This window comes from Tetrao urogallus, assembly GCF_951394365.1.
Source record: "Tetrao urogallus genome assembly, chromosome: 9".
In the NCBI taxonomy this organism is placed as follows: Eukaryota; Metazoa; Chordata; class Aves; order Galliformes; family Phasianidae; genus Tetrao; species Tetrao urogallus.
Window position 1 is genome coordinate 2,448,628 of NC_136822.1, and position 27,119 is coordinate 2,475,746.

Consider the following 27,119-nt stretch of genomic DNA (forward strand, 5'->3'; position numbering starts at 1 on the left):
GCTAACCGCAAAGTCAACACCAAAGCAAACTGGTGATGGTCCCAGTGCTTCACCTATTAAATACTTTAACAACAGCTCACTGTTTTCTCCTTAGGGATTTTCATAGCCATCAAATTGGTCCTTTGAAGCAGTTTCAGCGTATGCAATGTTATTTCTCCAGACACAAACACACCTTTTGATCTGTACCCCGAGAAAGCCAGCAGGGCAATCCTTTCTTTCCAGCCTCCTGGCTTGTAGCGTAAGAATACTGCAGAGAATATCAAGGTCTTAAAAGAAACATTTAAAAGCTTGGTAAATAACAAAGCATTCTTCTTTCACTCCTCCCACTTGGCCATTGGTTCACCTGATCATTAGCACACGGTTTGGGATAGAAGATGGTTAGCAATGTTTCAGATTTAGGCATGGCTTCTATGTGGGGTTTGCACTGCTGGTTGAAGTAGGAGCACCCTGCGTGACTTTTTGTCTCAGTGCAGAGGGCTGTCCCTCATTCCTGCTCGGGTGAGCCAGGGCAGCACAGCCTTCCATTCCCACAGTACTCTTCTGTTCTTTTGTTCAGCTGCAACCTCTCAGACCTGTTGTGTTGCCTCCTAGGGCTCTTGTATCAGGAATATCGAGATAAATCTACGCGCCAGGAGATTGAAACCAGGCGGCTGCAGGATTCACAGACGGACCCTGAGGAGAGTTCGCCCAGTGAGGAAACCCCACCTGAGACAGAGCCTGCAAGTACCCCCGAGAGCAAAGCTGCACCACAGTTCAATTTGCTGAGGAACTCCAACTCCAGGTTCAACTTATGGCAGGACCTGCCGGAGATCCGGAGCAGCGGGATCCTCAGCATCCTCCAGCCAGATGAGATCAAGCTGCAGGAGGTAAACTGTGAGAAAGTGGAATGTTTCTTAACTGGGCTGCTGCTTAAAGGAGCTGGAGTGAATTAAATCAAATGATTGAGATTTAAGAACAGTAAGCTTCAGAGCAGTCGCAGACGAGCCTTGTTTTGCTAAGCGTTTTCCTATGACACACTGCTTAGCACCAGTCACTATTTTTTTTGAAATTACAGGATATTATCCTGTATACTGTATTGTTGACGGACATCTATTTGGCAAAAGAGAACTTATTCTGCTTTTTCTGATTGTGCTAGGAGCCTTTTTCAAGAAAGAGAGAGCTAGCAAAGAGATTCTTGCCTTAGAGCTTTGGGTCTCCGGTGCACATTAATCCACCAGAAACCTTAGAAGCCTTGAAGAGTTAACTGCAATCTGGTTTAAATATGATGGCATTACTGGAAAGAAAAGTGATGGAGATTTTTAAGCTTCCCGATTCTTAAATGCCGTTACTCAGAGTCTTATGCAAAACAGTAAAAAATGTTGGCAGGAATATTTGCATTTCAGCCATACATTGCATTGACATCACGGCTTGAGAGCTATATGGCGATCATTTGTAGGGCTACATCTAACAAGGAGCTGGTGAGAGTAGCTGCCCCAGTCAGAGAAACCATCCGTCACACAATTTAGAACGGGTTGCTATTTTGGATAGCGTGGGGAGCATAAGTGCTCTTTGTTACACGTTGCTCTGCATTCGTAGCCAGCAGCAGAGGCAAACAAAACTTGCTCAGTGTGGTGTGTGTTGCAGTATGAGCAATGGACCTTCACAGGCCTGATCCTGTGAGCTCTGCTGTGCCAGGATCTCTTCTGGGGAGAGCACCCACCTTTGTGTCTGTTCTGCCCTGGCTCGTGTGGCTGAACCCAGAATGCTGAAGAACATCCCAGGGTGTGACCAGTTCCCCCTGAGCTTGCTTGGATTTGCTTAGTCAAGAATTATGAATCACTTCTGTACACACAGTCCCACCCTGGTCCTGGCCAAAGCTGTGGCTTCCCTGTTGCACTTGGAAAGACTCAGCCCTTGATCCTCAAAGGTGTGATGTGCAGGGCTGTTAGTTACACCCCCAGTGCTTAAACAGGGTAGTTCAGGCTGGCAGAACAGACTGGTGGTGTGATTGGAGTATGGCTGAAGGCAACTGAAGTGGTTTGTTGCTTTTCCATGGATATTTCCATATCAGATTTGTTCTGTTTACCTGGAAAAACACAGTTCTTCTAACTGCCAGCATTACAAACAAAACCTGGCGTCCAAAAAACTACAAGCTCTTCTTTCTGCTTCTAAATAGAGTCATTTACATCAGCTTAAAAGTTTGCATCAGAGATTTCAAAAGATTCCATTGCTTTGGGGTTACATTCATCACCTATAGGTATTGTATGGAAAAATATCTGTACTGCCAGGCCCAGCACCAAATTTTCTTCTATCTCTTTAAATAACAACAGAAATAAAGCAGATGGAGATGGGACAGTGCCGCCTCATAGAAGTGCTGTGCTTTCCCCTCGTGTCACTTTATCAGGGCTGAAATTTTCTTCCTGTTTGTTCTGGATTAGCACAGTAAGAGATTACAAAACTGCTGAAAGCCAGAAAGCTGTGAAATTGGCTGAACACAGAGCAGATAGAGCGGAGAATTTGCTTTTTGAGGAAAGTCAAGCACAGAAAACAACAAGTGTGGGAGAAATCACTGAGACAATTAAAGAGATTATAGTGAATTCAGCGTTGAATTCACAATACAAGAAACCAGCAGGATAACACAACACCAGGTAAAAATCAAGGCATTTGTTTTTCAAGCATCAAAACAAGAACCTGGGCTGAAAGAGCAATGGATGTTTGGAAGTTCTCGTGAAAGGCTCTTTGTCATTGTCCCCATTGCAACAAATGACCCAGAAAATGGAGTTTCAGGGGGGAAAAAAACACCTCCCACCCCCCAGCAGTTTCAGGAGAGAAGATTGCAGCACGGCCCATTAGCCCTGGGAGCTCAAACAGAAGTCAGGCAGTGGTGGCATCGGCCACATCAGCATTTTCATCTGAAGGCAATGTCAGGGGAATGGAACGTGAAAAGAAACAGCTGGAAGTGTCACAAAATGTGGGCGAAAATGCAGGAAAAGAAGAAAAAAACAAAGAACAAATGACAGACTGCAGGGGTCAGGGATATACAGAAACTATGTGCCACTAGAATAATTATGAGAAATGATTAAATCATTCATAGGGGAGCTTTAATTATCCAGACATCTGTTGAGCATCAAACACAGCAAAACATGAATCACCGAGGACCTTCTTTTAACTATATAGAAAGTAGAGTGATGCAAAAAGTAGGACAAGCCAAAAGCACTGTGTGGGTTCTGACATGGAGGCAGCGTGGGGAAAAGGACAGGCAACACGTGTGTAGCAGAAGGAACAAATGGCCGAAGAGAGGACGTGCTCCTTGTGTTACATAGAGTGGAGGTTACAGAATATTCCGTCCTAAAGGCTTGGAAAAGGTAGCAATGGGAAGAAGCCTGATTTAGTATCCTTCTAGCACGAGCCTTAGATTGCATGTTGGTACTGCCTGTTTGTGGAGAAGCTCTAATTTACTCCTCCTTCCCACGTCAGATCTCTATCTTTCAGTATGTCCTTGTTTGACTTACTATATAGGTTATTTGTTTTGTCCTCCTCTACTTGCTGTCTGCACTGATTTTCCTACACTCATCCTTTGTGTTGTAGGAGACCCTGAGCTGGGTGGGATTGGCCATAACAGTTTACAGAGTAAAAAACAACAACAGCAAAACCAGAGTAGAATGATATTCTCCATCCCCAAGCTGAACCATTTGTGCTGAGATGGGCTTTGCTAGATCTTTTTTTGGTGGGGATTGTGGCCGTTTTGGTGTTAGAAGGTCAGGTAGCCAGGCTGATCTGCACCTTCATGGCACAGCGTGGATTTGGATCAGAGAGCAACTGCTGTGAAAATTTTTGCTGAAGCAGAAGAAGGATTTGACCCTTTAGTGTGCAGCAGTGAGGTGCTCTCTCCGTGTAAGAGCATGTTGGACTAGGAGGCAGTCTTTCTCTTTAATTTCTATGCAAATGTCCAGGAAAGTTTTATTTCTGTTCCTTCTTTGAGCAAACTTTAGATTTTAAGCCTCTAAATTTGCTGTGAAGCAGAGCTACGCTCCTGAAAGAACTCTTAGGCCTTGCTGCATGTCTAGCAGTTGGAGGAGACATGGCCCCGTGAGGACAGCCAGGTTTGAGGGCTGGTCACAGCCAATACGATGGCATCAGATCGAAACAAAATCCCTCCTAGGCTAGATCTAACTAGTGGTTTACAAGAAGATCAGAGCTGTTGGAAGCAGCTATTTTCAGTCTGTGCAACAAAACACGGTTTTGTCACAGCAGAGATTTACCTTGTAGCATTGCTTACTCTTGTCTCTGGTGACTCTGACCTTTTTCTTCTTTTTTATCTTCTGTATTTCCTTCTTCCTTAGGCTTCCTGTTTCCTTTCTTAGTCTCTGCCAAAATAGAAGCAATGAAAACAATTAGTACAGCTTTTATACAACTAGTAGATTTCATGAAGTTAATGACCCAGAGGACTGATGGAACAGTTTTGGTCATGTTTCCAAGAGACAGTTTGAGACTGTGGGCTCTAGAGGATAGCATTACGTCCGTTGACATCTAGTTCAAATGTTCTCGTTATTTCTGCAACTCTGAAGCCAGAAGTTCACGCTGCTTTATCTAGCGAGAGCTCAGGGCCGGCAGAGTTCGGTTATTCTGCAGAGATCTCTTCACTATATCACAGTTTAGGAGTTTGTTCCAATATGAGATACAGCAATCTGGGCTGTTTATAGTCAGCATCGGGCTACTTTGGATCTGCAGTGGAGCAGCTGCATCTCCAGAGTAACCTGAGAAACCTGTGCCTGGCAGATGCTGTAGCAGACACTTCCAGAAGCTTGTCCTGATCAGTGGAGATGATCTTTATTTCTCTGGAATCTCCTTTAAATCAGAACCCTGTGGACTGGTAAATCACCATGGATTTCAATGTTTCTTTGGTCCATCTTACACTCTGCATGTGCCCATGCAGGTGTGGTGCTCACATTGTGATGGGCAGCAAACACACACAAATGGGCCTTTCCAGACATGCAGATGGGGGACTTCTGTAGCTGCAGGTCAAGAAGAGAGGTCAGAGATCAGAAGTGTTGTCAGAGGGCTGAAAGGCTGCAGCAGGGAGGCACACCTCGATCCTGGCCTTGGGGAGATTTTGAAGGACCTGCCTATCCCAGCTGACATCCAGTCTGGGGAATAGAAGACTCTGATTTAGATTACATGTTGGAAGGAAATTTTTTCTCTCAGAGGGTGGTGAGGCCCTGGCTCTGCTGCTCAGAGAAATGTGGGTGCCCCATCCCTGGAGGTGCTCAGGGCCAGGCTGGATGGGGCCCTGGGCAGCCTGAGCTGGGGGAAGCAGCCAGCCCACGGCAGGGGTTGGACTGGGTGGGCTGTAAGATCCCTTCCAACCCAACCGTTCCGTGATTAAGTGATCCTGTCCTATTCTTTGTTGTGTCTTTACCTATTTCTTCTTTTCCTCTGTTATTAAAACAAAAAAGCTACAATTAAGCCTGTAAGAGGTGGATTTAGGAGACTCACCCAATCGTCCATTTGTCTCATTGGGAATCTGTTCTTGAAGAAAATGAAACATCTGTGTATTCCTTAAACCCCAGCTGTTCCACAGACACCAACAGAGTGAATTCATTTCTACCTGCACCCTTTGCTTGCTCTCCTTTCTGGAGCTGCACTGGCACAACCTCCTTCCCTGGTGCAGGACAGGGCCACCTGCTTAGGGCTCCATTGGACTTTCTGCTCACTGGGATTATTTCCCAGGCTGCCAACTCCGCAAAGAACGGAAATGCCGATTTAGCTGACAGTCAGCAGCTCTTTGCTGTTCCTATCCTTGCAGGTCTTGCACAACAGCAGTGTCAGGAATGTTATCCAGGTCTCTGTACCTTAGGTCCTTCTGCAATGGATAGCAGCAACTCCAGGAAAAGACCAGAAACTGATCAACAGAAAGTTTCAAATCATTTCTTTAAAAATAAGATTTAAAAAAAAACAAAAAACAGCCATCACCAAACAACCAAATCAGCGCACAGGACACACACCCTGCTAATTTAGAAGATACTTTTTCACATGCACAGCAAAAAAAAAATGCTGTACATACTTCCTATTCCTTTGGGCTTGCTTGGCTCTGCATTGCTCATGCAGCCCCAGAGCTGATGGGGCTCGGGGCCCATTCCTCCTCACCAGCATGCAGCAGAGGAGCTGTGGGCACTGGGGGACTGCACTGGCAAAGCAGCTTTGAGAGGAATGAAAGAAGACTTTGCTACCAACAGGTTAACCTTTCTGTAGTGATAGCATGGCCCAGCCCCAGGATGCACCTTCATCAAGAAATGTCTGAAAGAGCTAATGATTTTCTGCTGCATCAAAGCTCATGCAAGAATCTGAAATTAATCTTACTTAAAGTAATGGATTCAGTGTTTGTGTCGATAATCACTTGCTTTATCTACCACTGCACACAGCCCAGAGAGAAAGCGAAGACTGTCCCTGTGGCACGTTTATAGGCAGAAGGCTTTACATCTTCAGCTCATGAACTTCAGATTTACCTCTAAATCAAACCATCCATGTCTCTTTCTGCTTCCCCAGACCACATCCTTGGCCTGAGGAAGGCAAGTTGCTTGCCAAAGACTTCTCCCTTCACAGGAAAAGCAAGTTCTGAAATTTGGAGATTGTTTATAGCTTACAGTAATCATTAGGAGCTTCTGTGTCAGAAACAGTGCGGCCAGGCTTGATCATGCAGCCTCCCTTGGGCAGCAACAGCTGGATTTCCTTAGGTTTGGGCAGCACACAGGGCCTTGGAGCACCACAGCTGTATTTTTGTATTAGCTCTGCCCCAAGGAGCGTGTGTGGTGTGCTGGGATTGCCCTGTGCCAACCCCCACACCATGGTTTTTCTGAAACGAGCACTGATGGTGCGATGAAGCCTTGCTGCACAGCACAACGAGCCCCAGCAAGCAGAGCTACAAGCCGGTGCTGTCACAAGGAGGGTGTGTGAGGGCTGCCTAAGGGAGCTGCCCAAAGGGGAGAGGGATGTGCTGCATGGTGACGAGGGACACAGGGGGACCTGAGGCAGCCTCAGGTCAGACCCAGTGACACTGGGGAGGTGGGGAGAGCCTATGAAGTGCTTGTATGTGAGCATGAGCAGTAGAACAGACCTGCTGATGTCTTTTTCTGGGTTCCTCCCCAGGCGATGTTTGAGCTGGTTACTTCCGAAGCCTCGTATTGCAAGAGTCTGAATCTGCTGGTGTCTCATTTCATGGAGAATGAGCGTCTAAAAAAGATCTTACACCAGTCTGAGGCACACATCCTCTTCTCCAACGTCCTGGATGTCAAGGCTGTTAGTGAGCGGTAAGACAACTGCTGCTGGGGTTTTGGCAGTTGAGTGGCATCTCGTTAACTAAGCTTGTGCAGAGGATGCAAGAGCTGACTGCAAGCAGTCTGCTACCCAGTCTTTTCCAAAAGCTTAGTGACACATTCACTGCTTTCAGCCCCAGGGGCAGAAGCTGGGCATTGTGTTGGACATGCAGGCGATAATTAAACTGAGTGCTGGTTTTCTCATCTAGCTTCCTGCTGGACCTGGAGCGACGGGTTGAGGAGAATATTGTGATCTCGGATGTGTGCGATATTGTGTACCAGCATACAGTTGATCACTTCTCTGTGTACATCACCTATGTCTCCAACCAGACCTACCAGGAGAGAACTTACAAGCAGCTTCTGTGAGTTCCCGTGCTTGATGCTGTATTAAAATTGCATAGGCGATAGGTTCAGCTGTTGGATATTGCTCATTGGGATAGTGCTAAATGGTACAGAAACAGGATTTCTCACTTCACTGATGCAATTAAAAGGCTTTAGAGTAAGGGTAAGGGTGGGGTGACAGAGTAGGCAAGTAACATACCAAGTGAGTTCAGAGCCAGCAGTTCCCAGCTGTGGGAAGTAGCTATGATGGATGTGGGAACACGCACTTGTGAAACATACACATTCTTAAACTGCAAGTAGAGGCAAGAGACTGAAAGGCCGAGGTTACAACGCAGCTCCTTGATGACAAGAACAGCCACTGCTTTTCCTAAGCTTCCCAACGAGGCTGAACCTTCCCACACTTGGGAAAACTTATCAGAACAACATTTTCTTGAAGGAAAGAAAAAAAAAAAAAGCCATTTTCATCACATTCCAGTATTATAAATACAGGCGCTATCTAGGCCTGAGGATAGAATCCAACATATTTTTGCAATGTTTTTCAAGTTCAGTCAGGCTTCTGGTCCGGGAGGAATTCTCTTCTATCGTCTCAAAACAAAGACTGCCCTACAAGCCTGTCTTTGAGCAGGAGAATTAATTTCTCTTCAGTTACGATGTCCTGGATCCTTTCAGGACAGCCCATTGCATGCACTGCACTGTTTCCTCCCCGTAGCAGCAGCTGTTTTGGGGGAGTGTAATGAGCCCTAATCCTTTCCTTTCTCTGCTCTCCAGCTTTTGAGGCAAAAAAACCCAACAAATAAACCCAACACACTCTAAGCAACATCTGCTGAGCTTGGCCAACTGTTCTTCCCAAAAGAAGGGTACTGCAGGGTTTCCTTGAGTCAGAGGTGAGCAGTATAAACGCCGTGTCTGGGGTCATTAGCTAAACACTTGGAATTGAAAGAGACATAATCTGGATTAGGTGAGCTTGAAAAGGAGCTGTGGGAGATAGGAATTTAGAGGGAAGCTTTTTCTTAATTTTTTTTTTTTTTGTCTGAGGGAGAACACAAAGTAAAGAGAATTTTGCAGCACTCTGGTGAACATGGAGCCTGAGATGTTCCACAGTTGCTCCCACTTTGGCTGTGTCCCAGGACACACTCAGATCCATTCTGTTGTGGCAGTGGCACGGTGACACAGGCACCTGCTGCAGCTCTGAGAGGCACTTACAGCGAGTGCTGTCACAGTGCTCTGAGTTACGTGAAGATAGGTTTTGCACAGTTAGTGATGTCTTTGCATCCGTGCTGATTTTGCCAGCTGTGGCTCCAACTGTGTGTGTCCTCCCTGGGCTGAGCCCCAGAATGGCCAGGAGGTGCTGGCTTTTGGCTGCAGCTGTTGAGGCTGCTTTGGACTCACCTACTGTGCTCCCCTCAGGGAAGGTCCAGGGATGGCGTGTGCTCTTCTCAGGCCAGATAATGATTTCCATCCTCCAGCTCAGCAGCCAGGAGTAGCCAAGTTCTGTGACTTGCCTTATTCTTATGACTGTGTGAATTCCACCTTGTCACAGAGATCCAACTGTGTAGAGATATATAATTATTCCTCTGACTCATCTACTTGGACACACACCCCATTCACACACACCTACGCACGCAGTGCAGCGTATGCTGCTGAGCTAGATGTGCTACACATGTGAACGCACTACCATGGCTTCTACATTAAAAGTCTATTTTTTCCATCCCCCAACGCTATAAATAGTTCTGGATTTAAACCAAAATACACCTAGAAGCTTTCCATTTCCTCCTTCCTTCTTTTCTGCTCTCGGGAGAAGTTAGGCAGATGCTGTCTCTGGGGTACGTGCTGCTGGGTCCTCACCCACACAGCAGAGGTGCAGGCAGGGCAGCACTCACGCTGTCTCTCTCCCCCTCAGCCAGGACAAGCCAGCCTTCCGGGAGGTGATCACACAGCTGGAGCTGGATCCCATGTGCAGAGGCTTATCCTTTTCTTCCTTCCTGATTCTGCCATTTCAAAGGATCACTCGGCTCAAGCTTCTGGTGCAGGTAGAGTTTTGCTCTTCTGTGTTGCCCAGAGGTCGTCCGCATCACTCCTGGGATTCTATTCAACAGTTGCAAATGAGATACAGCCACAATTAATCCTAGAGCTGGCTGAAGCCTTTCCACAGAGTTGAATATTCTCAGCTGTGGAAAGCGTTCAGTCAGTGAGAGAAAACTTCCAAATTCACACTGAACTTGCCATGTTTTGCTGAACAAAAGAGTTGAGGAGAAACTTCAGAAGGGGCAGCAGCCATATTGTAACCAGCTGCCTGATTGTTAAGATGCTGCTGTACAGTCTCAGCATAAAACCACCCCAAAGCCATGTACTACCCCACATCATGGTGTCTGGGGCCAGCCTGTGGCAGCCACCTTCCCCTTTGCACCTCTAATCACTGCACTGAAGGACATGCATCTAAAGGGAGGAGGAAACAGCTCCATCCCAAAAAGTCTTGTACCTCTTGGCTTGCCAGTAGCACTGTCTGTTAGCAGCAGGTCCAGCTATTTCACTTTTATAAAACAGTAGCATTACTTTTTAGATATTCAGTTGTAGTCAGATGGAACAGGCTTTAACAAAAAACAGAAACTCAGAGGTAAGAGTATCTGTGCTCCGTCATCCTCCCTGTAATTAGCTTGATGGACAGAAGTAACCCCAAGGAGAGTAAAGACCCTTCTGTGCTGTCACACTGGGATCAGAGTTAACACAGCTTTTGCTCCTCTGCAGAATATTTTGAAGAAAGTGGAAGAGAAATCAGAGAGGGAAACCACTGCTCTGGAAGCACATAAGGAGCTGGAAACAGTAAGTTTGAATGAGCCTATCTGAAGGCCATTAAGATTAAATCACTGTCAGTTTCACCCCAAAAAAGACATACAGACTGCATTCACTCCTGAAGTTGTCCCTTTGATTCCCACCTTTGGACTTAATGTTTGAGAGGTGGGGAGTTGCAGGCAGCTGTGTGGACGAAGCAGGGTGCTGCAGGGACTGAGGAGTTGAATCCTCTTCTCTTCCTGGCCTTCAAGAGCTTGGAGTTCTCTCTTGAATCCCGCAGTTCACTTTAAGTATTTCAAGCTGGAAATTGCATTAAAACATCCGCATGAGGATCGAGCTGCAGCTTATGACTGAGATATTAAAATAAACTAGGCTATTGGACTTGCTCTAACCTATCCCAGGAAATGTTCTCTTTGCAGATCACCGAGGATAAAAACAGAGGCTGTAACAATGATGATTACTGTGCAGTACTTTATATTTCCAGAATCCTTCCTTGCTTCAGCAGCCTGTTGTTGTCCGCTGGTCCAGAACTCGAGGAGGGCCGTTGCTGTGGGTTGCTGGTGGAAAAATGCTCTTTTTGTATTCATCTGTCAGAGACCCATCATCACTTTCATAACTGTCTTTACCTAGTTGTCTGTAGACATTTAAGTTCAGATGCTGACATCACAGCAGTGGCCGTTTGATGCCTATTTTTCCCATAATTATCTTCCTGGATGGGCAGAAGCAGATCTTGGTTTCAGTTGCTGATACTCTGGTGAATTTTCAGTAAAAGAAGCAGTGCACGAAGCAGTGCCTGTTCTCCGACATAATTTTTCTACCTAACACGTTCTCAAGAGAGCAGTTCCTTATGAAACAGGCAGTGACATCTAGGTTACAGTTCCTGTAACAGGGCAGTGCCTGCGTGTTGCATTTGGGGTTTTTTTCCTGTTAGAAGTTTGTACTCAGGACGCAGGTGGGCTGTCACAAACATCTCTCCCTGACACATCCCATAAATTGGGCAACTGGCGCTGCTTGGCAGAACCACAGCACTTCCATCTTTGAAACGAGGATCTTCGGATTTGTTCTCCTCTTGAAGATCATACTGTGTGTGTTCCTCTGTTTTCAAGCATTGGGAATGGGGAGGAGGAGATGTTTGGTGTGTCAGGATTTGATAAACAAACCGTTCTCTTTCTTGCACAGCCAGGAGTGCTGCTTAATGTTGTCTTGTCTGGTACCTGAATGCGGCCATCTGACAACTCAGCCTTCAGCTGCAGCATCTTCTGGGTGCTGCTTTTTTGGGTTTGGTTGTTTATTTTCCCCTTTCCCATGTGGACACATTGCTGATGAAAGAGCCTGGCTTGGTCAGTTTCTGTTGTAGCTCTTCCCCTCAGGGTCAGGCCTTTCTGTGCTTGACATCACTTAGCTGCTTAGGCCACTGAAAGCAAACCTTTCTCTTCTCTTTTTGCCAGGTGGTGAAAGCATGCAATGAAGGAGTCAGGAAGATGAGCCGAACAGAGCAGATGATCAGCATCCAGAAGAAACTGGAATTTAAGATCAAGGTATGAGCACGGGTTGGTAGCACCCCCACAGAGGCAGTGAACCAACAGCATCCTGGCACTGCACATGCATATTTAGTAGTAACAGCTCAGCCACATCCCTTTCGGTGCCATTTAGCTGTGGCAGTGCCCTGCTGTCCGTGCTGTCCTGCTGCTACTTTTGAAGGAGATGCACTGCTGCAGGCACTGCATTTGCAGTTGGATGCGTGTGATCTCAGGCACAGAGCCAGAGTGCTGTGCCCACACAGGGGTGATGTGCTGGCATCAGCCTGCCCGTGTGCCATGGGCAGCTCCTGCTCCAGCACTCTGCCTGGCTCTCACCTCACTTCAAAATGTAGGTCAGCTTTCAGCTGTTGTTTTACATTATAAATGATATTACAGGGAGATTAAAGCTAAAAAGCAAAACACTTCAAAGCCGGAAAATACCAAAATGAAGGCTATCTCACAATTTGTAATTCATCCTTGTGTTTATCCATTAAGTACAGGCTCTAATTACCTGCTGATGATCTGTTCTGGGTCCACTTAGGTCACAGTCTGCAGGATGGCACTGGGCTGCAGTAGACACGAGGCTGCCTTCATCTCTCCCCAGCTGCAGTGGTGATGCCAGGCAGGGCCAACTCAGCTGTGGGGCAGGCTGTCCTGGGCACTGACATGGGGTATAAGCCGTGCAAGGGCACAGGAAGAAAGGCTGCACTGCAGCATGTGTGGTGAGCACAGAGAAGGAGTGAAGGTGGAAGGGATATTTCCAGTATTTCAGTTGTTTAACCAAAACCATACTGTTCTTCTAATGTAAGACATGCTTTGTTCTGGGGTTCTTGAGATAACCACACAGTGGTTTGGGTTAGAAGGGACCTTACAGCCCACCCAGCCCCAACCCTGGCCATGGGCTGGCTGCCCCCCACCAGCTCAGGCTGCTCAGGGCTCCATCCAGCCTGGCTCTGAGCACCTCCAGGGATGGGGCAGCCACACTTCTCTGGGCATCAGTGCCAGGGCCTCACTGCCCTGGTGTGTGGTAAAGCTCTAACAGAAGTGCCGTTGTTGCTGCTTGAGCAACCCAACCAGTGAGAACTCATTTAGCATGTTTTCTTTTAGCCAAAAAGCCAACTGTTTTTAAAGACAGCCTCTCTGTCCAGGAAGGTTCAGCCCAGGTGATGAGACATCAGATGCACCAGAGACAGGATCGGGTTTGCAGGGCGTAGCCTGGTGTTTGAATCCAGCACTTGGCACTCCAGCACCACTGTCCTCAACTGTTTGCTTGTTGGGCCCCTGCTGTGTCTCCACCATAGCAGTTACACCCTGTGCTGGGCCGTGGGCTGGGTGGCAGAGCACGCTGCACCCTGTGTAGCTCTCCATCCTCTGCAGTGCGAGTCATTCTGATGGGAACTCACTTCCGTCTGCATCTCCCACTGCTTTCAGCACCTTAACCACTTGAGTCCAAGTTGCTCTTCTGATCTCGGCTGTCTTTATCTCGCTCCCAGTCTGTGCCCATCATCTCTCACTCCCGCTGGCTGCTGAAGCAGGGGGAACTGCAGCAAATGAACGGCCCAAAGACATCGCGGACGCTGCGCACCAAGAAACTCTTCAGAGAAATCTACCTGTTCCTTTTCAACGATCTGCTGGTCATCTGCAGGCAAATTCCGGGGTGAGTGCAGAATTCAGGTAGCGCGTGGGCACTCCGAGTCCTTTGTAAGCACCGGCAGTGAGCCCTGCCTGCTCGGGGCAGCACTGCTCTCTCCAGATGAAGCCTCACGGCAAGCAGGACTCACACATGTCTCCCAGCAGGGTAAGCAAATGTGTGTTGGCCAGTTCCTGTGGGGTGGCAGTGAGTTCCAGCGGCTGGTGGGGCTGATCCAGGAGGCCTGTCTTTCTGCCAGGGAGTGAGCTTTGACTCGTCACCGCCGAAGGAACAGCTCACATTTAGTCACTTAAATTTCTAAGAAAAGAGTCCAGAAAATATGAGCAGCAGGGAGGGGTGTCAATTGATGCCTGCAGCTAGCAGTTATGTTTGACATGATGTAACCTGCCTCAGGAATGTTGTGGTGCTTAGGACTGCGTTTTGTGCAGCTAGAGACTAGTGAAATACAGCGGCACAAACAGGGCCCAGAGAACAGCACGTTCTTTGTGGCATTAACTGCACTCACCAGTAGGGAGCATCTCGGCAGTCCTGTTTCTTATCAACGTGTCGCTGCAGTGTCTGCATGCCTGGAAACGTTTTGCTTCTGTGGCAGCTTGTATCCCAAAAAACATGGAGGTGCTTGACACATAGGAATGAATTGAGCCTCACAGACCTCTTTGAAGGAGCACAGTGCATGGGTCACACAGACAGAGCAAACGACTTGTTTTAGGCCATATGGGACAACGGAAGCTGAGCAAGGAGAGGATCTCTTGCCTTCGGTGGGGTTTCATAGCTGTTGCTCATCCCTTTTCCTCCCGCCATACGGAGGTGCTCGGTCTGTCCCCAGGTACACATCTGAGTGCATGAAGCCAAACTGTCTTGCCGTGCTTGCAGTTTTTCCTTATCTCCTCTTTAACCTCTCCCAGAGACAAGTACCAAGTGTTTGACTCAGCGCCCCGGGGGCTTCTTCGGGTGGAGGAGTTAGAAGACCAGGGGCAGAGTTTGGCCAATGTCTTCATCTTGAGGCTGCTGGAGAATGCTGATGACCGGGAGGCCAGTTACATGCTGAAGGCATCGTCGCAGTGAGTACCGTGCCAGCCCTGCACAGGGCTCAGCGCCGCGCGCTCCCTGCACCTCCACAAGGGCAGCGGCCTGTCTGCATGGGGAGCAGCTCCTACAGCTCACCAGGACCAGGCAGGCAGGGATGCCACTGCTGCAGCTGTGAGGCAGGCCTCAGACCTTCATAGCTGGCCCTGCACATCACGCCTGTGAGGCTGCCTTCAGTCTCTCTTACTCAAAGGAGTGAGTGAAGCTGGCTCGCTCACAAGGGTGGGAGCTGTGCCTGACAAGCTGTGAAGCAGAGTGGCTACCAGTTGTAGGTGAGGGTGTGAGAAGAGGGCTCTTCCTCAGCCCCATCCACAGCCGATCCCAGTCTTGCAGCAGCCCCTCTGCTTTTCCAGGCCTCCTCGTCTCCCCATGTACAGTATTCTCAGCTTGCAAACTTTTTGCTTCAGGCTCCAGCAATACTGGGCAAATGATTCAGCTGTACTAACACAGGCATGATTGTTTTGGAATTCAGGGCCTGACTTTCTCATTGACCCGAGTCTTAGCAGGCTCACAGTTTTCTAGGCACAGCTCTATGCAATTAGAGGTGTTATATAAGTATATATGCACCATCAGTTCCACAGCTACTGGAAGTCACACACCTTCAGATTGATGTTACTTTGCTGTTTGACAGCTCTTGACATCTTGGGCAGAGAGCAGCCCCACCTGAGACCACACAATCCTGCAGGCCTGGGGGTGCAGCCGATCACCTCTGCACATTGCAACACCAGGATGAGGGAGATGAGCCCCCAGCATAGTGAGCAGCTGCACCTTCCTCCCAGGCATGTGACTGCAGCTTTGCTGTACTGAAAATAGAGATGTCAGTCACATTATGCAGGGCACACGCACATTTGACGTCTGTGAGACTGAGCTGTGCAGAGGATGATAAACCAGGCCAGGGTTGCCTTTGCTCAGGGAGATGTTTGCATTTATGTGCTTCTGCAACCTGCTCCATCTCTAGGATGACCACAGGGAGTGTGAGAACCAGCACACAGCTTGCCAACAGCTCTGGTGTACAGAGAAGTGATGCAGGACTGCTACAAGCTGCTGTTCCAGAGCTGCAGGAGAGATCTGGCCAGTATGAGGCACAAACCAGAAAACTGAACAAACAGAAGAGGGAAGTGGGTTCCAAGAGACACTGATGGATCTGTTTTGCAGATCTCGCAGTGTTTCCCTGCTCTGAACCCACACAGCAATGACAGCCAGTTCAGTGGCAGCTTGCAGCTAGAGCCCTGGCTGGGCTTTGCTGTCACCGGGAGCTGTCCTCATGTCTGGGCACAGCTAGTTGCAGGGGTAGGATGAGAGCACAGCTGGGCCCCTCACAGGGCTACGAGAAGCCAGGTGCTGCAAGGAAAATCCAAAGAGCCCTGCAAGGAGCTGTGTGCAAGGCTGCAGGGTCAGCCTACAGCATCAGGAGCTCAGGAATGGGGGGAGAGGTGGCGTCTCCAGGACTTTCTCCTGCTCATGGCCTCCAATTCTCCCCCTTGTCCAGGAGTGAGATGAAGCGTTGGATGATTTCACTGGCCCCAAACCGGCGAACCAAGTTTGTTTCATTTACATCCAGACTTTCTGGTAAGATTCACTGCGTGGTGTCCAGGAGCTTTTCACCCCCACCCAGGGTCCCTTCTGTGCTGATCTCCCCATCCAGCCCTAGGCTGGAGCCCTCTGGAAGCCAGCCTCTGCCTGGGCTTCCCTTACATTTTCACCCACTTGTCTCCAGGCCTAGCTCTGACTTTGTTCCCCTGCAGCCCAGGGTGGGCTGCACCAGCACTCTCCACCCCTCTGTGCTGCTGAGTGGAGCAGCAGTGCAGGGACTTGTGCAGGACCAGCTCCCTTCCCTGCAGCACTCCTCCCCATTGCACCTCCCCTCACCCCATGGCCTCAGTGATGTTTCTCACCGAATCAGAGGAAACATTCTCAGAGCTCACAGAGTTACACCTACCTGAGCTGCTTCTGCCTCAGTCCATCCCTGACTCTCACCCTGTCCCCCTGCAGATTGCCCGCAGATCCAGTGTGTCCACCCCTACGTGGCCCAGCAGCCGGATGAGCTGTCCTTGGAGCTGGCTGATGTCCTCAACATCCTGGACAAGACAGATGATGGTACGGGGGGTGGGACAGGAGCCGTGGAAGGGTGGGCTTCTCCCTGGGCAGGCAGCTGCTGAGCAGCCAGGAGGGGTCCTTTGGCCACAGAGAGAGAAGGCAGTGTCAGCATTGCAGCCGAGAAAGCTGGCAGCAGAGCAGGGTGTGACTGCCTCCTCCTAATGCTCTGCAAATCCAGGCTGCCCTGCGTGCAGGGCAGGGCTGATGCAGCCACCAGTGTGTAACCCAGAGTTGTTCTTACCCTGAGCAGCCAACAGCAGCTTCCAGAAGGCACGACCAGCTCTGCAGGCTGTTTCACAGCAGCTGTCCCTGGGTGGGAGCAACGGTCTGTCCTTCCCCACTGACCCCTGTCTCTGTCTCTGCTTAGGCTGGATATTTGGGGAGCGGCTTCACGACCAGGAGAGGGGCTGGTTCCCCAGTTCTATCGGGGAGGAGATCCTGAACCCCAAAATCCGAGCCCAGAACTTGAAGGAATGTTTCCGGGTGCACAAGTCAGATGACAGCCAGCGGAGGAAACTGGGCAGCAGGAGCCGCCAATGACTGCTGGCATCCCCGAGCGTGGGGAGCAGCCTGGGAGAGGAGCAGAGAACAGAGGCTGCCAGCTGGGGGGACACGGTGGCGGTGCTGGGGGCCGTGGCACGGGACCTGGTGTGCCACACCAAGCATGTCCACCCTTGAACGCATGGACCTCAGTTCCCAGGCGGCCTGCTGTGCTTTCTACAGTGCTGAGCCCTCCTTGGAAAGCAGTGCTTCGAGCTGGCTGAAATCACCCCTTTCCAAAGAGCGTGAGCCCAAACTGGCACCACACGAAGGCCCTGGGTGCCAACCAAGGGAACCTGGGGCAGCAAATGGAACTCACCAATTAGCATCGTCCACTCACACCTCATCGCTACCGTTTGAGTTCAGGGCTCTCTTAAAGCTGCACCTCATAGGGATGGGAATTCCGGTGGAGGAATCGTCTCACATCCCTTCACACAGCCCACTGGCACCAGGCCTGGGAGAAGCCCCCAGGACTCCATTTCCCCAATGAAGTTGATGAAGGCATCTCCTGGGTAGACCCTCGACCTGCTCCCCAACGCTCTGATGTGCTCTGAACACAGCCCTGCTCCACCAGCAGCCCCACCTCAGAGGCCCCAGCCTCCGTTCCTGCTCACCTGAAGGCCTCAAAGTGCATCTGGGCCCTGCCCCATGACTCATCCCCTCCCTCAGCTGCTGCAGAGGCATGGCACCATGGCTTTCCCAGGCTGATCCGGTGCTTTTGGGAAGACAGGCTGCTCATGGTCTCTGCTGCGCCCACTGCAGCGTGCTGCAGGGCTCCAGGAATGCCAGCGGGCAAGCAGCATGCAGTGAATGACGGCACCCCTGGAGCTGCTGTGCTGCACGGTAGAAGGCTCAGCAACACGCCTGCATGCTTGTAACCCACACCTCCAGCTGCGTGCAGCCTCCCTGTACAGTTCATGTAAATATGCAGTCCTCTGTCACAATCAGAGCCAGACCATCACTTGCTCCAGTTGTGGCACTGAGCATCGCATGAAGCCCAGGGCACAGCGCCCCAAACAGCCCCACATGTGACCACAGCAGAGAGCACTGGGCGTACAGCATGGGCTGTGCTGCTCCTGAGCTGCAGCCACCACCCGTTATGGAATCAGGATTATTGGGCATTTCTGTAACGCAGCAAGGAGTCTTCCAGGCACTGCCGTGTGCTGCAGTGGTGTGTGGGCTGTATTCCAGAAGGGGACACAGATCAGTGTGGGGTCCTGGTAATGTGAGAGCTGTGCAGTGAGCCCAGGATGCAGCTGGGGGAAGCTGCAGCAACAAAAGGAGCACAGAAGGGGGTCCGCCCTTGGGCCAGCTCCATGCCACCACACACACAGGGCCCCAGGGAGGGCTGGGACAGATCTACAGCCTCCAGCTTGACGCAGTGGGCTCACCTGATGGGGATGCCCCAAGTCAGGCCCCCAGAAGAGCACACCACAGGCACTGTCTGAGCACAATCAGACCTCCGAGTCTGGGTTCAGACCTGGCAGCAGCTGCAAAATCTCCCACGCGAACCCCAGAGGAGCTCCAGCCTCAGGCAGCCCTCTGAGTTACCCACTGAACTGAGTACATCACAGCCCATCCAGTTTAGCAGAGCCACAGCCAGCACAGCCCTGTGCTGAAGCCCCACAGGGGTGTTTAACAGTACAGAAGTGCTCCCTCACCCACCAGAAGCAGCTGTTCACCAGTGGAGGGGCCCAGATTCCCCACTATCAGGATACCAGCACCTGGCTGTGTTGCCTGTGGGAAGGAGAGGGGCCCATGGCTGCCCACGCGCTGTCCCCTCACACCCTGGACTCGCTCCAGCTCTGTTGTGACTTCTGATGACTTCAAACCTTAAGCACAGGCTGTGCCATTTCCAGGCACCAAGTGGCATCCAGTGTTATTTCCTCAGACCCGGCCATGCACGCCTTTTCATGGGTGTGCAGCTGCAGCTCCCACAGCCTCTGCCAGGCTGCTGCAGGGCACTGAGGGGAACTTCTCGTCGTCTCGTTTTCTGTGTGATGAAATACAGCTGAGTGAGCCAGCGCCACAGCAGCGTGCCGGCATCTCCTTCCTCCCTGTCAGCGCCGCAGGTCCCTGCCACAGCGCGACCACTGAGGGGAATGGAAGCACAGGCAAGGGGTGGAAGAAGGGAGGGATGAGAACACGGGCCGGGTGATGCATGGGGAGAGTCGGGATGATTTACAACACCTGAGCAACCCTTTCCCACCAAGGGATGCTGTGCAAAGCGATCCCCAGCACCATTACCTCTGTAGCCCACCCAGCTGTGGGCTGGTACCGCTGCCGTGGAGCTGCCAGGGGCTCAGTGCTCCCAGCAGAGCTGCACACGAGGAGCAACGTCAGTGCGGCAGATGGGGAGCAGACAGAGGAGTGTTGTGGTACAGAAATCTTTTATTGAGTTCAGGAGGCAGAGAACTTTCTCAGCGTGATGACAACCAAGGCCACGAGCACAGATGTACCCAGGAGGGAGGCGATGACAATGGCACCGATAGCTCCGGGCCCCAGCGAGCCTGCAGGGACAGAAATCACAGTGGGGTGAGGCTGGGGGGTCCTGAGGGGAAGGGCAGTGGAGTTCACCCCTTTTGCCCTGTGCACCATGGCCCCCAGGACACCCTCCTGTCATCTTCCCCCCCAGAGTGTCCTAGTACTCGTGTCCCCTTACAGCTGCAGTGTGGCCCCATCCTTGGGCTCCTGCCTGGCCCCCAGTCCTAAGCCAGCTGCCAGGGACGTGGAAGCCAGCACAAATCTGCTTTCCTGTTACATGCACTCCCAGAGCATGCTTGTTGCGCAGCAGCGGGCTGCTGTAGTTGAGGTGCCAGTGGAGTTGCTCACACCCTGTTTTCAAGGGCAGAGTTTCAGGCACACTCCTGCCTGGGCTCAGGTGTTTGCAGTAGTGCCAAGCACAGACACGGGGCAGGTCACGGCAGTTGCTCTGGGGCTGGTGGGCATTGCACAGCATGACCTGTCCACAGGGAGACAGCCCTGAGCAGGCAGTGCCTCCCAACAGCAGGATGGAGGAGGGTGCAGACCACCTCCAGCCCCCTGCCAGGAGGTGACAGCCCAGAAAGAACAAACGCACAGCGAGCATTTCCCGAACGGCAGCCCCGTACCGTCCCCAGCATCGAGCCGGTGCAGGTGGGTGGTGTCCTCGGGCTCCAGCTCGGAGGTGTAAGGGGCAAAGGCGGTGGCATCGGAGAGCCGTGCGGTGGTGGTGGCATCGAAGGGGCCGGATCCGGAGGGCAGCTCGGCCGGCTCGTTCCACAGCGTGGGCAGCGGGCCCCGTGGGTGCTCTGCTGGGAGAGGAACCGCCGCGGTCACGGCTGTGTGCGGGTGGCTCGGGTCGGGCGTGCAGAGGATGCGCAGCACACAGACCCCGCTGGGAGCCCCAGCTCCCCCTGCACCCCCACACCGCGCCGGGAGATGAAAGCGGCACCGCGCTCTGATGTTGCCCTTCGCATCCTGTTATTCCTTCCCCCCCTGGGGTTGGGGAACGCACTACAGCCCTCCCTGTTTGCGTGTGGCTGAGCGCAGCGCCGCCATCAATGCCCGGCTTGTTGAGGTGGGCCCTGGCGGCGGCAGGAGACATTCCACCGCTCCCTGTGAAACCGCTGGGAATGTCACACCGCGACGGGGAGAGACGGGAAAGAACGAGCAGCGTCCAACGCCGGGACAACTGAACCGAGACGGCGGTTCTCCGCGCCGGGAAGGGAAGGACAGAAGAGTCAGAGCGGACAGCATGGGATGAGGCACAAAGCTGCCGTGTGCCGGAGGGACGGGGTCAGCCGGCAGCAGCACAGCGAGCCCTGCGAGGCTGCCCAGAACCCTTGTGGGGCTGCCTCTGCAGGAGGGGCGAGCCCCGGAGGATCAGCTCCAGGCACTGCACTGCGCTCGGCAGCAGCACCTCACGTCCCAGCAAGCACCAAGGAGCAGCTCTGGCCTTCCTCAGAGCCGCCTGCAGAACCAGAGCGCTGCTCTGGGGTAGATCAGGAAAGACCTTTCTGTGCCCGAGGACACGACAGGACTTTCACTGAGCTCCCAGCTTAGCTCTGGCCCTAGCAGCAGCCCAGCAGCCCCAGGCTGAGCTCTGCAGTTCCCACAGTAACCCACCCGGGGCAGCACTGTGGAGCAGCAGCAACGTTGCATCCTCACACATTCAGCCCATCTATGATCCCCACGTCAGAGGCAGCATCCTGGGTTCCCTACAAGAGTTCTGTGCCCCACAGTGGCTCCCCAGAAACACCCATACCCTGAGCAGGGCCTCTCCCAACCCATCCTGCAGGGCTGGAGATGTGCATCCCTTCCACAGAGTACCACGTCCCACAGATCTCTTCTGTAGCCCCTGCAGGCACATGTTGCTTCTGGAGAAATCACAGCAGCTCTCAGAGCAGGGCACAGGACTTCTTTCTGACAGCCAAGGAAGGAGGAAGCAATCTAATTATTATTATTATTTTTAAATGATCTTGGTGAGTTTTAAGACCTGGATAGAGGTCTTGAAACTTGAAAGCCAAGTATAAATGGCAAAGTAGCACCTGCTGCTTCTGTTCACAGAATAAAGCTGTAGAAATAAAGAGCTACTGAGAAACACACTCAAACACATTGTCCATCACAAGGGCAGGTGTGTAACACCTGAGTTATGTGCCAGCCTCAGGGTCAGAGCCAGCTGTAAGGAAACCCACCCTCAGCACCTGTAGGGTTGCTTTGCCCCAGGGCAGCTCAGTAGGAGGGCACACAGAGGGTATGAGTGGGTGCCCCTGCACTTCCTGCTGCCCTGCGGGATCTCACCCAGCAGTAACTGCCCTCAACACCACAGTACTGACACTCCACAGAACACCCAAACACACTTGGAAGCACTTCAGGGAAAGACATGGAACAATCTGAATTATTGGGGTTTTACAGCATGGAGGTGGAACGCAGAGAAAAACAGACTAGGAGTAACCCAGTGTTGGCCAGCAGGCCAAGTAGATGGCACCTCTTCTTTCTCCCCTACTGCGCTGCGTACCCATCTTCTCTGCAATAGTTGCTATGGCTGAGGCCAGAAAAACAAAGATAGTGGTTACTACACTACAAAGAAATAACAGAACGGGTTTGCTGATCAATACAGAGACCTACTGAGATAACAGCTACATGGACTGCGGGGGGATCCAGAGGCACCAAAGGCGACACAAAGCAGCTGTGTCCCACCCTTGGTGAGCCTGCACAGCAATGAGGTTCCTGCACCCCAGGTACTGGATAGCTGAAAGGTAAGGCTGGGAAAACCTTCACAAGGAGGAACAAATCTGAAGGGCCCTCAGGGTTGGACCCCACGGCAGATGGAGCCGTCCAACACCAGTGAGCACCACTTCCCACACAGGCTGACTTCAGGATCTCGTTACCCCCAAGGTCTGTCAGCAGATGACAGTAAGATGTTCCCCCTCCACAGGGTGATGCCTGCAGGGACAGAAAAGCACGTGCTCCAGGAGGACAGGTGCTCGTGTGCCTGACAAGAGGCAGTGCACCTGCTGTACCGTGAGTGTCGCACAGCCGTCCATCACTCACAGCCACTCACAGGTTGACTTGATGCCAAATTCCACAGCTCACATCCTTTCAGAACCCCGGGGCTTTTCTTCTCTGCTGCAGATGTTTGCACCTTTTTACAGTGCTTACAAGGAGGTGACCTGCTGCCTTCTGGTGTAACTCTCCACCTCCAGCCCAGTAACTTCGTCCAGGAGATGACAAGTGTCAGTAATTTGCAAGGAGCGTCAGTGCTGAGCCAGTTGTCTACAAAGAGCTGCATCCAGCCTGGACAGACCTGCTGGAATGACTGCAGCTTTAAGAAGTTTACAAACTATTTACTTCTCACATCCTAGTGCTCAAACTTCAAAAGCTTCCTAATAACCCTCTCACTGTATTACCCTTGAGAACAAAATCAGAAAAGAGTCCTCGGATGAGGCCTTCTCCCATTCTTTTCCCCTTTAGCATAACAAAGATCATCTCCTGCTCTGTCTCTTTCCTCCCCAGACCACCCCACTACAGTGTAATGTATTTCCATGCAAGCTCAAAACAAAAATCCAGGAGCCCACATCAGCATTCAGACACAAAACACACGACTCAAAGCAAGGCCTTGCAGAGCCCTCCTGCTGCCCTGCCCTTTCACACGGGGCTCTGAACCTGCAGAATCATGAAGGTTGGAAGGACCACTCAGCTCACTCATTTCAACCACTGACCCTCATCCCTCAGTGCACATCCACCCTTTCCTTGAACCCATCCAGGAATGGTGGCTGCCCCGCTCCTAGGGCAGCTGTGCCGGTGCCTCACTGCTCTTTTGGAGAGGAAATTTGTCCTAATACCCAACCTGACCTTGCCCTGGCACAGCTGAATGCCATCCTCCTCCCATCCTACCACTTCTACCCACGAGCAGAGGCCAACCCCCAACCCCCACCCCATCCTTCAGGCAGTTTTAGTGAAATCAGCTTTAGTAAGAGCAGACAGTCACTCTTTGCAGTCTCGCTGTGCTGTAGGATTAAGTGCCACCTATGTTTGAAGGAAGAGGAACTGGAAAGGATTTGGAGGTGCAGAAGTCCCCCCATTTGATCTCTTCCAGTTGCAGTAGATGATGCACGCTGCGGGGCTCTGCTGTTTTCCCACGTTGGACAGATGCAGCCCTGGAAAGAGCTCAGCAGCTCAGAGGCATGCCAACTTTCTGGAGTTGCAGAGCCCCGATGGCAGCGTTCAGGGAAGCACACAGCCCAGCAGCGCCCGCACAAAGCTCTGCTGCCCAGATATGGAAACCGCGTCCATGAGGACAGGAAGGCCGTGCTGAGCAGGGCTGTGCTGACACGGAGGGCAGGGGCTGGCCGGCCCCAGGTAGCCGCAGCAGGCATGGAGCCAGAGCAGGGCTGAAAGGAGGCCTTGATTGAGCACAAAGGGCAGCCTGTGGTGTGCAGCACTGCAAGTGCGAGCTGCGGTTCTGATGAATGTGAAAGGAACTTGTTTACAGAAAGGCTGGGCTGTGAGTGTGTGTGTGTGTGTGTGTGTGTGTGTGTGGGTGTGTGTGTGTGTGGGTGTGTGTGTGTGCGCGTGCACCCAGAGCGCTGCCTGCATGCTCTTCCCTTCTTCGTCAGCACAAGGCAGGAAATTTCCTTTTCTAACACGGTGAGATGCAGAAAAATTCCACTGTGCACTAAAAGCCCTGAGCACAGGACAGGGATGGGTAACTGTTTGTACACAGCAGAGAACTGTTCTGCTCTGGGGTAGCTCACAGCCTCAGCTTATTCCCCAGGGCCCAGCTCAGAGGTAGCACAGAACAAACGTAAGGAGGCCTCACACATTTGAAAGGCAAGAGTTAGCAATGAGCCTCTGCTGTGCTCCAGCATCCGAGCACACATCCACCAGTGCAAAGCTCCCAGCCCCACAGGGAGAGCCAACGGGGGGAAGTTAAGATAGAGGTGAAGAATTTCCACCTCACAGTTGCACTGAAAAGCAGCTGATGTCTGCAGAGCAAAAGCAAGCAGTTAAGACAAAGACCTCACCTGGTCTGTGGGAGGAGCACTGCCACTGCTCCTGGGAGCACAAGCACAGAACAAACTGAAACTTGGTGCTTAAATGATCAATGCTGCAGTATAGGAAAACCAGAGCCCGGTGTTTGAGAAGGAACATATCTAGTTTTTAAGGCTTACTTAGTAGCTACTTTCAAAGGTTTCCCAGAAAAAAAGTCATCTTAGAGCAGTGGGATGCAGGGAACACCAGCGGCAGCACTGCTGCTCCGTCCCTGCAGACACTCGGCCAGGTGCAGTGCTCAGCTCCTCTCCCTGTAGGACAGCCCCTCCAAAAACAGACCTGCACGGCTGCCAGCCAGGCCCTCCTGCTGGGCACAGTGTAAGAACAGGCTGTGAGGGAGCTGCAGCCTTCCTCCAGCACTTGGAAGTCAGAACAATTCAGGAAAGTGAGCGCTGTGCTCTGCTGTCACACCAGCCTGAGCCACTCATTAGGTCCCGTCTGCATTTCGGCTTTAAGGGGAGCAGATGGGGCCAAAGTTGACAACCTCCTCAACAAAGAGTGCCCAACGCACCAGGGCTCACACCAACCCTGCTCCCCTCACAGCCTGTTTGCTGTTTCAGGCCGTTCATTACAGCCACCTCTGGGTGGAAACCCAAACCATGCACACGGCTCAGCTTTAGACCGAGCTCAGTGTTGTCACAGATGCTTTCATTGCTGTACTTACAGCACTGGTGAAGTGCTGTGCTGCAGGGAGAGCACAGAAGGCACCAGAGATCGGCACAGTCTTGAGCTGGAGGAGAACGTGTCTCTCCATGATTCGGAATGCTTTTCCACCACGATCAGCAGACAAACAAGCAGCCCCACCAGCTGCAGAGCACAGCCATGTCCTGCAGCACACCCGGCTCCTGGGCTGCAGCCACCAGCACTCACACAAGCACTGCTGCTACTCAGCCTAACAGAAGTGACAGATTTATTCAGGTTTCCCCAACAGAAACCTGGACTCAGGATGGAGAGGACGTTCTTACTCAGCACTACCCACCAACTCCAAAATCAACTTCCATCACTCAACCATATTGCAATAAATACATACGGCAGTTTTTAGGGAGGGAAAGGAGGATGAAGCGACAGGAGGAGAGCAGAGGTTAGTGAGCATCTCCTCTTCTTTTGGAGTTCAAATGCAGACGCAGACCCTTACCTGCCAGCGCAGCGGGCAGCAGGAAGCACAGTGTCAGCAGGAGCGGGCGCAGGGCTCTGTGGCAGGGCATGGCTTCCCTCTGGAAAAGTGCTGGCAGAAATTCTTAAACTCCTCCAAGTAGGAAACAAGTCGGAAATGTCGCTGGTATAATAAAAAGCTGGGTCTGGTCAGGTCAAAAATTCCTTCACAACAGCAAGTGGACAGAGAGCGCGCAGCCCAGCAGACTCCCTCTCTCCCTGCCTCCCCAGCACACCTCCTCCCAAGGCAGCTCCACCCTCCAGGACCTGTGCCTCCGAGCCCATAGGCAGCGAGGCCATTTGCAGGGTCCCTGCCGCCAGCACACGGGGCAGCTGTTGGCAAAGCCATCCCTGAGCCGTGGGATGCGCTCAGGATGCCTACCCACAGGCAGCGTGGGACAACACGAGCTGCATTGGGGCAGACACCCAAAACTGAGCCACCACGAGGGATGGGCTCTCCCGTGTGCAGGGCAGGGGTGGTGTGGCCCAGATGGGCACAGCAAAAAAACAAAGCAAAAGAAACAAAGGCCTCCATCTTTTTAACTGAATACTTCAAGACAGAGGCAGAGCAGCTCCACGGCATCCTTGTTTTGTGGGTAGACCAGAGGTGGAGTAGCAGCCACAACTGCCCCTTCGTGGTGTCCTCCAGTGGACGTGCTGTGCCATACCACAGCAGCATCCTCCTCTGAGCTGCGCTGAACAGGCACTGCCTCCTCCCACAGCACTCAGCCCTTGGTCCCTCGGTTCTGCCTCCAGATGGGTTCACAAGAGCTCCCCAGCAGAGGAAACAGGTTGGTTTTCAGTCACACGTGCACTGATAGAGACTTGGGAAAGAGCAAAGTGAACCAAGGGAGGGCACTCCGGTTTGCCAGCAGGGGAATTCTGAGTATTTTAAAAAATTATTGCAACAAGATGGTATGAGGATGAAATATTTCACTTCTGTTCATCCCCAGCATCGGTTCTTTCTGACCTGAAAACATAATGGTTTTATCGCATGTTACAGATGCAGAGTTTTCTGGGAAGGGCTCCCTCTGCATTTTGGCTGACAAGAAGCCAGACCCAGCTCTGCTGCCCTTTAAAACAGCACTGCCTGGTGCCATTCTTGGTGACAGT

The 27,119-nt window shown here is 51.7% G+C and overlaps 2 protein-coding genes across 2 annotated transcripts in view; one reads left to right on the forward strand and one right to left on the reverse strand.

The window, feature by feature from the left end:
* The window catches only part of NGEF (neuronal guanine nucleotide exchange factor), a gene marked incomplete at both ends in the record, with an annotated part of 33,458 nt that extends 16,140 nt beyond the window's left edge, over positions 1-17,318 (forward strand). Inside the window, 11 exons of the mRNA XM_079539829.1 lie at positions 592-866; positions 7,126-7,286; positions 7,502-7,654; positions 9,535-9,664; positions 10,380-10,454; positions 11,873-11,962; positions 13,438-13,601; positions 14,501-14,656; positions 16,171-16,250; positions 16,674-16,778; positions 17,146-17,318. Of these exons, the coding sequence (XP_079395955.1) occupies positions 592-866; positions 7,126-7,286; positions 7,502-7,654; positions 9,535-9,664; positions 10,380-10,454; positions 11,873-11,962; positions 13,438-13,601; positions 14,501-14,656; positions 16,171-16,250; positions 16,674-16,778; positions 17,146-17,318 (1,562 nt within the window). The remainder of the gene's footprint in view (positions 1-591; positions 867-7,125; positions 7,287-7,501; positions 7,655-9,534; positions 9,665-10,379; positions 10,455-11,872; positions 11,963-13,437; positions 13,602-14,500; positions 14,657-16,170; positions 16,251-16,673; positions 16,779-17,145) is intronic.
* A 2,400-nt stretch (positions 17,319-19,718) lies between these two features.
* On the reverse strand, positions 19,719-26,059 carry SNORC (secondary ossification center associated regulator of chondrocyte maturation; the record flags this gene model as incomplete). Its single annotated transcript, XM_079539727.1, has 3 exons — positions 19,719-19,828; positions 20,429-20,611; positions 25,990-26,059. The coding sequence occupies 3 exons, from the start codon at positions 26,057-26,059 to the stop codon at positions 19,719-19,721; spliced, it is 363 nt and encodes a 120-aa protein (XP_079395853.1).
* Between the last annotated feature and the right edge of the window lie 1,060 nt (positions 26,060-27,119).